The sequence below is a fragment of the Melozone crissalis genome, unplaced genomic scaffold, assembly GCF_028551555.1.
Source record: "Melozone crissalis strain CALT ecotype California unplaced genomic scaffold, PUWL_Pcris_2 ptg000090l_1, whole genome shotgun sequence".
In the NCBI taxonomy this organism is placed as follows: Eukaryota; Metazoa; Chordata; class Aves; order Passeriformes; family Passerellidae; genus Melozone; species Melozone crissalis.
In genome coordinates, this window is record NW_026535867.1 from 4,240,673 (window position 1) to 4,255,259 (window position 14,587).

A 14,587-nucleotide genomic window follows, 5' to 3' on the forward strand; every position below is an offset into this window, starting at 1 on the left:
TTCCTTTCTTTGTGAATAGATACAATTCCTAAATCTCATGGATAATTGACAATCTTATCCAAATTTTATCACAAATTTATATTTCTATTATGTAGAATTTCTTCAAAGTACATATATCAGCCAAGTAACACAATAGAAAAGTGAATATATAATACTTTCAAGTCTAAGAAATAGTTGAAAAAATGAAGTGTAGCTTCTATTCAAATTTCAGTATTGAAGTTAAATTCTTACTGGGAATCTTAATGGTCTGGGAGGAGGTAGAGAAGTCTAAATAAGTTTCTTGACCACTCAGTATTTCAGATAATCATATGAGTGCAGGCAAATAGCCAGATTATTTTTACTTTTAAAAAAAGAACTTGATGATTTGATTGCATGCTGACAACTTAAAAATTATGTCTGTTATTAAATAATTTCAAATTACCAAATTAAAAACTAAAAACTGAGTAAGACGTATCTTGAAAGTTCTAAGCTTTGATTTGGCAAATATGCCTAATTCTCACTGCTAGATGCCTTATGGCACATTAGTTTTTTGCTTTTACAATTTTTATTTTTCTGGGATAGTTGTTGTTGTTTACTGGGATTCAGACTGCATGGGACAATGTGGTTGGCACTTAAATCAATATCTTATATTTGCTGTTTATACTCAGGGTTGTTCACCCTGAGAAAAGAATCACCCTGATCTTGGGATGGTCAGCCTTGTCTTTTAATTCAGTGTAGTCCATATGTTTCAATCCATCAGGAATCTTCTTTTTTGATTTTTTTTTTAACAAAGTTTGTAAACTTGTAAACAAGTGTTTCAGCACTTGGGAAGGAAAGCAGGTCTCTTTCTTAAAAACTTATAGGGATTTTCCCTCCTGAAGTATTTATGTGTATGTAAGAAAGAACTGAAAGAGAAAAATCTCAAACAAACTGGGACAGGAAACTCAACTGGAAAAGACACAAGTTTATCTAAGCCTGGTACAGAAGAGAAGTTTGTGCTATCAATGTAATGGCCTTGTGGGTGCTGAAATTTTAATAATATATTTTTATATAATATATATATTTAAATAATCCAAGTCAGAGATTTTTTGATTGGATAGATAATCGCTTTTCCCTGACAGCGTTTCAGCTGTGCTGTGTTCTCCTGGCTCAGGCAGTTTGTGAGAGAGCTGAGGACTTTGTGAATGATGTAGTTGTGTGTTGGTGGAAGGTTCCAGCAAATTCTGTTCCTAATTTGCAACAATATTAATTTATAGAGTTTATGTGCCTATGATTTAGTGAAATGCAGATAATATTGTTGTTTACATAATGTGATATATGGGATTAGGAAATTCTTTGGGTTTTTTTGAGGGAGAAGAGAATTGCTCACTGCTGGGCATGGAGCAGACGTGCAGATTTTAATTAAAGGATTCTCTGTGCTTGCTAGGTTAATTTCCAGTGCTGTTTCCAAGAAGTAAGATGAGGCTGTGGGAACACATACCTCTGTTTTTCTAAACTCCCACTTTAAAAATTCATGTGTTGTGATGATTTTTTGTTAAAGCTCTATGAAATTAGAAGAAATGCTGTTTTATATAAAATCTTCCAAGTCTTGTCTGATGGTTACTATCAGAAATGTAAGTGCATTCGTCTGGAGGAGGAAGATCATGTGGCTCTTGTGATATGGAGAGGTGCTAGAGCTCTGGTAGATATAAATTTTAAATAATTTTAATGTGACTAAAGAGTCATAATAAGCTAAATTAAAGTAATCATGTATATAGTATGGGACCATCAAAAAGGGAGAAACATTTTCCCTAAACATGTACAGAAACAATGATTTTATGGAGGTACTTTGAGAAAATATTTGTGGAATGATGCTTTGTAAACATTTTAAATTGTTTTTTTCTAATAGGACTTCAACCACTCGTGGAGTTCTCCTCAATGGAATTTAAATTTGAAGGACATTTGAGTGACATGCATTCCAGTACTGCTGATAGGAGTGTGAGTTCTCAGGTAATGACATTGTCATTGTCATTTTGTTCAGTTTTTGATTTTGTGTTTGTCTTTTAATCACTGTAAATTTTTTCCAAAATTTAAAATTGGGCTTGCACTAACTCTGACAATATGAAAATGTGGGCACTATGAGAAATTGACCATGAATTGTGTAAGAAATAGAAAGGTATAATTCATAAAGAATATGAATGTTATAATTCTGAAGATTTTCTGCATCTTCCTATACCAGTGATGGGGCCAGGATGCAACTGATTTGTGCCTTGATGGGCCAAAAAGTGAAACTGCTGTCCCAGTTCTTTTATGGTAGGGACTGTGCCAACTGACACTCTCCCAAAACATTCCTTGTCATGACTTAGGGCTTAACAGGGGGAAAAGGACACTAAATTTAATATTTGCAACACAGATAATATGTATGAATGCAAAACATAACATAATTTATTGTCTTTAACACTGAGGGCTTTGGTTGGAAATTTGAACAAAATATTTTTGGCAATGATGAAAACACTTGAAATGCTTTTTCAAATGCATTCAGGAATCAATGATAGTACAAAGTCAAGGCATTTTTCTAGCTAGGCATGTTTCAAAAGCTGAGAGAGTAACTCTGAGATAAAGGAATTTAATTTTATTTTTTTGTTTCCACTGTCATCTGACTGAATTGAAAGAATGGATTTTGAAAATCTATTCTGAACTTCTTCCATTTTCAGCATCTCCACCTGTAAGTCTGGATGTGAGCCACGTGTTTAGTGCTTACTGTGCTTTATTTTTATCAGGAATAAGTCTTCATTCTGTTTGTTTGAGCACTCCCACTGTGATGCTTGATCTATTTACCTCACTTAAATGAGGTTTTTCCTTTCTGGAAAGACAGTATTCTCTTGGTGAATGTGATGAATGGCTGGAAAACATCTAGTCTGTGCAGATAGGCATGCTCACCTTTGCACCCCACAGATGTAATAAACTGAGCTGTTCTTGCTTTCCCTCTGGCGTGTCTGCACAAAGAATGCTTAGGAGAAGGCAATGTGAAAAGTGTCACAGAGTTTGCTGCTTTCCCTCTTTCAACATCTCTCCTTTTCTGAAAATATTTACAGAACCTTGTCCTGAAGTGTCTCGCAAGAGAGGATGTAATGTGGAAATTGAATTTTGATGATGTGGACAAAAATATAGAAGATAGTGTTTTCAGATTTAGTCAGAAGCATGGACGTGTTTGTAAAAAACAACAAGTCAGCATTGCTGTGTCCTTCTGGCCTCGTAAGTAATTCTATGAATTCTTCTACAGATTGGCCATTTGCACAGGGATGTTTAAATGGGATTTTATGATGAATCAATACTAGTACTTATTTTGATCAACTGAAGATTTTTTTTGGTTCTGAGAAAATAAGACAGCTGCAGACCTAACAAAAAGCATGGAATCACTGTCTTTGAAATTGCATTATTTGAAAAGTCTGCTTTGCACATAGAAAACGTCAGGTTTTTCACACATAAAGCATCAAGAACTGGGATAGGTGTATAATTTTCAGTGCTGCTACTTCAGGTGCATTTAGGTTGGCTGACTTAGGTAGTAAAGCTTTCCATGGTACTTTGAATGCTTTTAAACTTTGCTCTAAATAGTCATAATTTAGATAAGAATATAAATTTCCTGCTTCATTAAGATTTAAAATCACTCGTCTGAGGTATTTTTTGGAATAGACTGGTCAGGCAACCATTCCCTAAATAAAATTTGTAAAATAGATTTCTAACAAAACCTAGGAGAATAAGGGAAGATGATAATCAACCACATAACTCCAGAAAAGGAATAGAAGAATTGGAAAATTAAGATTCTACTTTTTCCCAACCAAGAGTTTAAAGTAGACAGTGATATACAAGATTCCTAGGATGTAACACTGTACTTGAGCTGTTAAATCCCACCAGAAAATGCAGCTGATGCCCGCAGAACTCCACCCTCCTGGCAGTTTCAGTGCAGTACTTTTGGGGCTGCAGCATTGTCAAGGGGAAGGAAAGTTGTTGTGTCAGTTGGATCTGATGCTGAGTCAGCAAGTGAGTATCCCTGTCCTAAAGAAAGATGTTGCTGTTATTTTTCATCATAGCGCTGAAATCTCCAACCTCAGTTAAGCACTGGAAACAATTTAATAAAAATAAAGAAAAATAGCTCTTGTCATGACTCTATGATAAATTGAGAAGAGTGCATTAAGTATGGTTCTGTAAATGTTGTGAATATGCAAGAGCAGTGTTTAATTGCACATGTTGCTTGGAGTTGCTTGTTGCAGACTGTGAAGCAGAGAACAGCATAAAAATAAAAGCCAATATTTTGAATTACTGGATAAATTGTGTAAATGCAGATGTGTATATATATATATAAATATGACTGATAAATTACTGTAATTTGAAGATATCTGTATTTTTGCTGTGTTCCCATATCTTTTGTTTACAGAAAGTCATAAATAACTGTAAAGATCAATTACCCTTAATTCAATGTTCTACGTATTTTCCTATGATTTATATCCTATTTATGCTGTACCTTCAGTGCATATCATTACTCTCTTGTAAGAGAGCATTAGTTACATCCAAACCCACACAGGACACTTGGTTAATGAACATGGGCAGCTAATCACTTCCATAGGCTTGTGCTGTAAAATTGTAGTATGTGGGGGGGTGAACAAACTGTAAAATGAACTTTGAATGTGCATTAGGGTAATTTATTTAAATATGCTGCAGCAGTTATGATAGAGTACAAAATGCTGTAATAAACTGCAATGTTTAATTAGATGAAAGAGGTTAAGTTGGTGATAAAGTCATGCTACCTATTAAAAAACTATTCTAAAACCAGAGATTTTCAAGAATTGAAGACGTATTAATATGATCCTCTTCTGCTGTTTTATAGTATAATGCATAAACAGTCTAAAACCATTTTTCACTATGTCTAATTTTCATATGAAAAAACTTATCGCAGCAAAGGAAGTTACAAGGAATTTGTGCTATTGGGTTCCCTTACTGGGAGTTCAGAGATGCTGGAAGATGTGATGATTGTGTAATTGGCACACATTACAACTTTGAAATTTGATTGTGTGGTGTTTTGTTTTTTAATTTTTTTTCTGCAACAGCAAGATATTAAATAGCTGTGGCCTTTAACAAATTCTGTGAAGAAGCTGTTATTTTACTTTTGAGCTTTTTTTTTTTTTTTTTGGTAGGATACCTGCAAGTTCTAGCTGTCTTAGGCTTTTCTGCTTTGAAGTCTGTATTTCACTGCATGCAAATTGTTCAGTGGTACCTATTAATGTTGAAGGGATATAGATGCAATAACACCTGAATTATCATAAGGTCCAACTAAAATAAAAATGTGCTTTTGGGAGGAAAATGTAGGAACTGCATAACCATATAATACAAACTTAAGAGGGTGAGAAGAGCAGAGGATGTTTTTCCTTTCTTCTCATAAACTCTGAAAATATAGAGTTAATATTCCTGGAGAAAATAGTTCCCATAGAATTCTACAGATTTTTTAGACCTTGGCAGATTTAGATTGACAAATTTTTAAGTACCATCAAATATCCGTAAGGAAAATGTTCACATCTGCTGGATTAGAAATTAATGGTGGTATCTCAGAATGGTAGCAGCAGCCCAGGCTTTGACAGCAGCCATGAAAGGTGTGAGGAATGGAATAAATTCTTGACTTCAGCTGTCAGTTCAGGACATAATTCTCATTAATTTCTAAGTAATTTATTTAACAAGAAATATCCTGAAATCACTGGTCCTAGGCATTTCAAACTAATGAACAAATCTTAATAAATGACAGAATTTATGTTTTTCCGTTTGTGTCTGTTCAAAATTATCATGGTATTGCATGGTCTTGGTGTTTCTGGTATAAGCAATAATTTATTTTTTATATATTATATTATATAAATAAGATATTGCATGTAATATTATATATATTATTTATATTATATAATTTTATATTGCTATTATATTATATTATATTATATTATATTATATTATATTATCTATAATTTCATACCATATTATTTTATATTTATTGGTTTATGTTCTATGCTGAATTTTGGTGTTAGTAAATGTGTGGATCCACACACAGAATGATCAGTGATGCAGGATAGGCACTGTCTGTTCTGCTCTCTGGGTGAGCCAGGGTTTCTCTAGCATGGAAAGTGTAAATGGAAAATTTTTATGAGAAAAACTTAACACTACTATTGCCTAACTTTGAAACTATGGGTAATACAAATATTTTAAAATGTGAGTTAGTGAAAATTGCACATTCTTTGGTACTGACATATGCTCCTGTACTTTTCTTCCTTCCCTGTTTTCCATCCCTATGGTATTTATTGGTTATGTCCTTTCACTTCACCTTGTCATACACCTGGATGAAGAGAGGACACCAGAAATATGGTTTAGTTACACCCCAGCTGTGGTACATGGGAGGAGCTTGTACAGAACATTCTTTCTTATAAGCTTGTGAGAAATACCTGTTTGGCTCTTCATCCATCTCCAGGACTTTTTTCTGATGCTTTCTCACCTTTCCTTCATGAAAGGGCAAAGGGCCAGAGGAAGATGTGTTCCTGTTGTGTCAAAATCTAGAGGCAGAATCTTTTTAGCCTTCTCAGCAGTATTGTCTCCTAAAGCTGATTTACATTTAACACAGAATTAGTCAGATGTTGCCAACAAGGCAGCAGATTCCCCTTAGAAATGGTTTTTAGTTTGCATTTTCATGTTTGCTGGTTTGAATGAAGGGATCCACAGGTCATGTCCTGGTGACATAGCAGCATCCATGATGCTCTTCTGTTGTCATCTCCATTAGGAAATTAGCTATTACAGGAAGGGAAAAAGACAAAGGACTCAAAGGACTTTGAAGACGCTAGATTTTCTTCTTTTTGTATGTAAACATTGACAGCTCTTTCTCAGGCTGTGGAAGTAATGATCTGAGATAATCTCAGAAGACTCCGTTGTGTATTTTGTTCTGTGACATGTAGATGATCATGCAGACACATAAAATACAAAATTTCTTTTTGCTGTCTTTATAATTAGGTGAAAGTGTTTCCATACTGATCTAATTGAGGGGAATCAAAGGAAAAGGCGTTTTTCTCAAAAATTTAATGAAAATTTTTGAGGAAAAGGTGTATTTCTCAAAAATTTAATGAAAATTTTTGGGTTGTTTTCCAACACATTATTGCAGATTTATTTCTAAATCCAGGAGTTTTTATTAGTTTGCCCTCAAAATTGCTGATTTTGCTAGCTCTTCAGCAGGAGAGAATGACAGAGGGTTGGGTAGATGGCACTGCATGGTTTGGAATTTCACTTTCATAGTTTAACAACTGTGGAAGGAAGTACTTTGTTCCCTGTATCAGTGAAAAAAAAAAGTGTTTTTCCATCCTAGAGAGAACTGCCATGCAGCAGGGATCAAGGTGCCTGAGAAGGGGCAGAACACAAGGAAATCTCTATCCCTGCTGTTCTCATGCCCAGCTGTGCTGTAGAGAGCACGTGGAGAAGAATGTTTGGCCATCCCTTCTATTTTTTTGGTGGACTTGGCAATATTAGGGTTGCAGTTTGATTTGATGACCTTTAGGATTTTCTCCAAGCTGAATGATTTTGTGAAATGGGAGATGCTCTGAGTGCAGGTGCAACCTCCTGCTGCGTTGTGTGAGGCTGCTTGGCCATTCTGTAGGTTTTGGAGGCATCTTTGAAGTGGTGTAATTGCACTCTTAAAAGGTACCAACTTTTCCTTGTCTTGGCAGATGATTCCAATAGTTATCCTTTATAAAATAAGCATTCACTGTGTCAATTAGTGTAATTCAAAGTATGACTGCAATTCTTAAAATTCTGCTGTTGTATTGGTATTATATATAATGGGATATTAATGCAATAAACTCATTTATTGAAGTTAGAAAAATTCTGGCAAGTTAAAAAAATGTGAATTTCTGTTTTGCTAAAGGCAAGTGTTCTGAGCTTTCTTAATAAACACTCTTCTCCTACAATATTTATGTTATGTTAAACTACATTTTGAGAAAGAAAGCAGTACTAAATTAAAAAAAAAAGCAAGCAAAGATTCCGACCCCAAATCTCTTACTATACTCCTTTATTATACATTTATACATTCCTGTCTTTCTGGTAAAATATATGTATATTTTTAAACCTTTTCAACAGCTTCTCCTGGGACGTATACATCTGAAGTAATCTTGCATCTAAATAATAATCCAGCACGATACATACTAACATTGTCTGGCACACTGAGGTCACCAAAAATGGATTTTCATCCCCCCTTTTTAATGCTGATGCCAGTTCCTCTGGGTGTGGAAACTGAAGCAGACGTCACCATCATTCCGCAGGATTTTTTAAGGTAAAAATCTCAAAGTATATTTATTACAGAAATCATGAATAATTGTTTGTTTCATTCATTTCTGAAAAAGTGAATTAATATTTGTTTGTGAATGTTAGTATTAGTTTTATGCTCAGCAGAAGAATCTGTATATTTAAGATAAAATTAATTAATATTGTTGAATATTCAACCAGCCCATGTTTTTTCCTCAAACATACCTGCTTTGTGAAGTGTAAATTCTGATATCTTCGCTCTATGAATTTATATCAGAAATAGAAGATTACTATGCATAGCAAAAATATTCAAAGAAGAGACTTACCAGGATTTTTTGTTGTTTTTAGTCAGATACTAAGCTTTTAAATCTTATTTCTAATTTTTCACATTGTGGTAACATGAACTCTTTCTGTCATTTTATTTTTTCTACTCAACTGGTTTGAGGTTTAGCTAATTGAACAGTTGGTGGGGTTGTAGTTCTTGGTGTTTTTTTCCTTCCTTCTTTTCACATGAGGTTTTATTGAAAAGGACAGCAGAAATGTTTTAATCCTGCCCCTTGTTTCAATAAGAAATCCATATATTTTTTATTTGTCTGTGAATCACTCACTCCATCCTGGTACTTGAATCTAAAACAGAGACTTTTTGTAATTTTTATATAATGTGGCATAACTTAGCATTGCAACTATTCAAATTTCCAAGATTTAGCTTTGCTGTTTGTAATTAGTAAAGAGTACTGATATTTGTTTGCTATGTTTGTGAAGGTATCATTTCAATACTAGAATTACAGCAAAAATTTCCTTTTGTTATAAATTAATTAAATTACCTTCAAATTATTACTGTCTTGTCTTGTTTGAGTTGTGCTGATTTATCAAGTGATTTGCCTGTTGTCAGCAGCTCAGTGGTTGGAACTGAAGGGATTCCACATGGGTCTGGACTGACTGCTGTTCTTATTTCAGAGCTGAAACCTGGAACTACATAATGAAGTGTCTTCAGCATCTTCACAAATTTACCCTTAATATTTCTGTTTTATAACTTTATAACTTAATTGTGCAATAGTGTAATTTAATGAACATTAGTGAAAGCTTTAAGTTTCAGAAAACTCTTTATGCCTTTTGTAGTACAGTTAAGTAGAAATTTCATTGGGATGTTCAGATATTGTGGGACAGCATAAAATGTTCAGATACATACAAAGAAAAGAAACTAGCATCTAAGTGATGGAAGAATTTTATTTTTTAAATTAATTTCATTTGATTTGCACTTGAGAACTAAAGTTGTTATTCTGTATTCAGCTGTGAAAGAGTTTTGTGAATGTGAAAATCTATGAATTAACTTGATTACTGCAATCCTGTGACCACAAGCACCTACTATTTATGTTTAACACAGGGATTCACAAATTAGAGTTAAACTTCCTGAGCTTGAACTTGCAGATGGTACCAGGACTTGCCCTTTTTATGTGGAGTTCCCAGAGGGAGAAAATGTTGTTCTTTCATCAGATGGCACAGCTCATGAACTGACCTGCCGCATCAGCTTCAGCTCGTCCAAGCCAATGTCGTTCTTAGGGGAAATCTTGTTCATTGACCAGGAAGATAACAGGTAATGTGTGCAATTCAGATTCATCTGGGGGAAGGTTCCAGACTGGCCAAGCTGGATATAAGGCACAGAACTCACAAGAGTTGGGGAAAGGAACACAAGAATCTATTATTATCGCTGCTTTTAGTGAAGAATTGGGACCACAGTTGGGCTAAGAATGATTTATTGCTCAGATAAACATCAGTCTCAAAGGCTGTGAGATTTCAAAGGAGCAGCCAATCAGCCATAGCTCAAAGTAGTCACAAGTGCTTCATTCTAAGACAATATAGAACTTTCTAATCTGATGGACAGTTGCCACAAAGCTTCTTTTGCTTTTCTAACCTATCACCTTTACTTAATTCTGCTGCACTGCAGATAATTTTATCCAATGGTCTGCTATTACATGTTCACAAATATGCTTCTATTGTAACTTCTAAACTCTTAGCTTACTCTGTACAATAACATCCCTGCATTATAAACCCTTCACCATCTTATTAATACAATTTTTTACTTAAGGCATACTCTTACTTACAACTATAGAAACATAAGTTTATGATTTTTCTACTTAATGTCTGTGGACTTTATTTTAACATCAATCCAAGCTTCTTCCAAGGTTGCAGATCAAACTCTTCAGTGTCTGTGGACGTTTCTAACTCTCCTTTTTCCACAAGAATCCTCTGAAAAAATGAAAATGAAAGACATTTATTTGTTTTTTTCAACTGAATTACATTCAAGACCAAAAAATTCAGCTTAGGTCTCTTAGGTAAAATCCATCTAAGTGTCCATCTTAAGGTCTTGTTTCAAGATCTCATTCATATCTACTGGTAACTCCTCTCTTGTTCAGCTCTGCCAGGGATGGGATGAGAGGGTGAATGCAAGATTAAGAAAGATGGGCATTGGTTCTAATAAAGTCCTGTATTTAGTATTTACACTAAAGCAACTATTTTGAGAGATAAATAATTCCATCCTGCAGCTTAAAATGGGCTTTTAAATAAATATAAAACTAAATTTTATATTATTTTGATGCAAGGGTTATGGATCTTCAGGTTATTGCTGCTCTCTGGGTTAATAGTTCATATTTTTCTATATACGTTGTCAGCAAAGAATCTATTTGTTATTAATTTTATTTAATTCTAAGATTTAATCATTGTGTGGGGTGTGATTCATAAATCTGTGTTAAAGCTTGCTGTAATTACAAGAAAAGGATAATTTAAGCTTATGATCAAGTCTGAAATGTAGCTTCTGAGCAGGCACAATATTTAGTTTTAATAACTTTTTATATGATGCACTAGCAGCTTCTCAGACCTTGTTATAGAGAAATAAAAATTCCTCCTGTGTAATAAAATCTTTTGTATATCTGCCATTAAAAGGAAATAAAGAATATGACCCTCAATTTAAAGGCAAACTGAATGTGTTTCTTAAAAAAAGATAGCAAATAAAAGTCATCTAAGTAACCTTAACAGCCATTCCTGCTCATGAGGGTGAAAAAATTCATGCTCCGGAATGTCAAATCATTTCAGAATTGTTGCTGGGTTTTAAAATGTAGAACTAAAGTACCTGTTAAAGGACAGAACTCATAACAGCAGTTTACTAAATTGTATGGGATTTTCTGACAGGCAGTTGAGTTGTGGGTGGCTTTAGGAGCAGGTGAAAACCTGAGCAAAACGGGGTGAAATAACACAGCATCAGAAATGAAATAATTATGTGTGTGTCTTTGGTCGGTGTGGGAATATTATTCCTATTGGCTTTCAGATGAAATCATTTTTATTGTAACCATAAAGAATTCTTTTCTTCACTTAGAAATGTCTCAGTAATTGAGACTGACTGTTTCCTTCTTCTTCTAATAATCTCCATGATAATTCCATGATAAATCCAAGTCTGGATAACACTGCTAGTATTATATGTGATTTGATATTGCACTCTGTAATAACATGGAGCTGCAATTTCTTGTTCTCTGCATATCTTCTCCTCATTCCTGCCAGCCCCCATGGGAGCCCTGTGCAACGTGTTCAAACTTCAAACCTGATTCAACCAATTATCTGAGCATTTGAACAATTTGGTTCAAACCATATATCTAATGAATTTAAACTGCTTTTTTAATTTGAGTATTTTAGAAAGACCAGATTTCAGGGTCTTCTTGATCTTTAATAATAAAACAATGAAACCTATAACCTTTTATAACACCTATAAAGGCTAACTGGTCTTGAAAAAGTTCCTGGACTGTTTAATAGGCCGTGAAATCTCACAGTATCAGTTGCTGAAGATGTATTAATTTTTTAGGTGTTCTCTCTTTATATTTCCATTTTCCAAGTGATAACATGTACTTTAAAATGATTTGAACTAAACTTTTGAACTTCACCTCCTATTCTGTGTTCTGGGATATTCTTATTAAAATAAGCAAGTCAAGATTTTCAGAGGTTGGTAAAATATTGTATTCCACAATATTTTTTTTTTCAATTTTCTCAGAAAAAAAGCCTTAACTGCTAAGCAGAACTAGTTCTAGGCATATTTCCAAGCAGGAGTATTGAGGAGAAAAACACTCCACAGGGGTTGACCCTGGCTGGATGTCAGGCACCCACCAAAGCCTCTCTGTCACTCCCCTCTGCCACTGGAAAGTGGAGGGAAAATATAATAAAATGCTCATGAGTTGAGATAAAAATAGAAGAGAGATCACTCATCAAATACCCTCATGGGCAAAACAGACTCAAATTGGATATATTAATTAAATTTATTACTAAAAAATCAAAGCAAGATAATGAGAGCTAAAATACAACTTTAAAAATACTTTCCCTTCACCCCTCCCTCCTTCCTAGCTCTACCTCTTCCCCAGCAGTGGAGGGAAATGGGGTATGGGGGTTGTGGTCAATTCATCTCACATTTGCTGCTTCTGCTTGGAGAGAGGAGTCCTTCCCCTGCTCCACCATGGACTCCCTTCCATGGGAGACAGTTCTCCATGAACTTGTCCAATGTGAGTCCATCCCATGGGCAGCAGTCCTCCCCAGCCTGCTGCACCCTCTGCCATGGGGTGGAGTCCTTCAAGGACAGCCTGGGTTCCCCTGGGGTCACAGTTCTTACCAGGAAATCTGCTCCAGGGTGGGCTTCTGTCTCCAAAGGTCTGCAGGTCCCAGCCAGGAGCCTGCTCCAGCACAGGCATCCCATGGGTTCACAGCCTCCTCTCAGCATCCCTGTGCCCCATTCTGGGTCTCCTCCCTGGGCTGAGGTGATCTCTGCACCCCTGTGCCCCATTCTGGCCTGAGGTGATCTCTGCATCCCTGAGCCCCATTCTGGCCTGAGGTGATCTCTGCATCCCTGAGCCCCACTCTGGGCTGAGGTGATCTCTGCATCCCTGTGCCCCATTCTGGCCTGAGGTGATCTCTGCATCCCTGTGCCCTTCCTGGGCTGCCTCACCATGGTCTCACCAAGCGCTGCAGGGGAATCCCAGCTCTGGTACCTTGAGCACCTCCTGCTCCTCTTTCTGCACTGACATTGGTGTCTTCAGGGGTGACCAAGATTCTCACTGATTCTCACTCTCCTCTTCTCTGCCTGCATTACATCTGTGCCATAACTTTAAAAGAAAATATTAAGTGTATTATCACAGAGGTTTTGCCACCATTTCTACTTGGCCCAGCCTTGGCCAGTGGCAAATCAGTCTTGGGGCTGGCTGCTGTTGGCTCTGATGGAGGTGGAGGAAGCCTCCAGCAGCTTCTCAAAGCCAAAACCTGGCCATACAAACCCAATGCGCTTTACTTAGGCTCTGTAGTATTTTGCTTTTCTAAATTCAGATCTAAAATGTCAGTAGGATTGATTCACATAGCCCATACTTAGTCCTAAATAAGAATTACTTTTTTTGCTTTAAAACAGTGTGAACATTGGCTAGGGAATAGATAATGTTGGATTTGGCTGCTTTACAGAAAACATTTGAAAGATGACAGGCAATAATTTTTTATAATAAATCAATATTAAATGTAACTGTAAAAGAAAACTGAAGAGATATGTGGTTGTCATTTATGAAATAAATTACTGTGTGCACAGATTCCATTAAATGGAACATATGAAAGTGCATTAATTTCTAATAAATGCATAAGTACATAATTCTGATATTACTTTAAATCTTTCTTTTTGCTCCTTTGAAACCAAAGCAGAAGAAATTACTCTTCCTTACATAGGACTGATAGGAATTCAGAAGTAAAAGTTAACATCAAATCTAAGACTGTCTTGAGCAAGTATTTAATAAATGGGAGAAATATTTAGCTATGATACATATTTTGCAAAAAAAAGCCCTCTGCGAACATGGCATGTTTATATATTTCTTCTCTGATTATTGTTATTATATATTTTAATTTGATGATTATACAAAGAGTTTAGCAGAAAATAAATTTTTCTGCCACCTTGATTGAAATAACATTTAACTTACTATTTCTGAAAATAAGTAGTAAACAGGCAATCAAAGAAAATGATGCTCTGGGCGGAAAAATATCTAAAATCCCAACACGTGGTGAACATAGGTTGGTGTGTCATTGGTGACCCAAGTGTACTGAGGTCTTTTCCTCCAATGTTCTACAGTTCTACCTTCCCTCTTTCTCTACCACTAGGAAGCCATGGAAACTCCTGAAATTTCTGAATTTATTCACATTATTCATGGCTGGAACTTCAGGAAGAGAGAATGTCAGGGAATGTAGCCTGTAATAACAATATGATAGCAGTGAGACACAGTCACTAACCCAATTATGGATTGGTTCCAGT

At 35.5% G+C, this 14,587-nt stretch overlaps 1 protein-coding gene across 1 annotated transcript in view; it reads left to right on the plus strand.

Moving 5' to 3' along the window:
* CFAP47 (cilia and flagella associated protein 47) overlaps positions 1-14,587 on the plus strand; it is a 260,765-nt gene that overhangs the window by 33,999 nt on the left and 212,179 nt on the right. The window contains exons 23-26 of the mRNA XM_054291296.1: positions 1,868-1,968; positions 3,054-3,213; positions 8,110-8,302; positions 9,659-9,868. Of these exons, the coding sequence (XP_054147271.1) occupies positions 1,868-1,968; positions 3,054-3,213; positions 8,110-8,302; positions 9,659-9,868 (664 nt within the window). The remainder of the gene's footprint in view (positions 1-1,867; positions 1,969-3,053; positions 3,214-8,109; positions 8,303-9,658; positions 9,869-14,587) is intronic.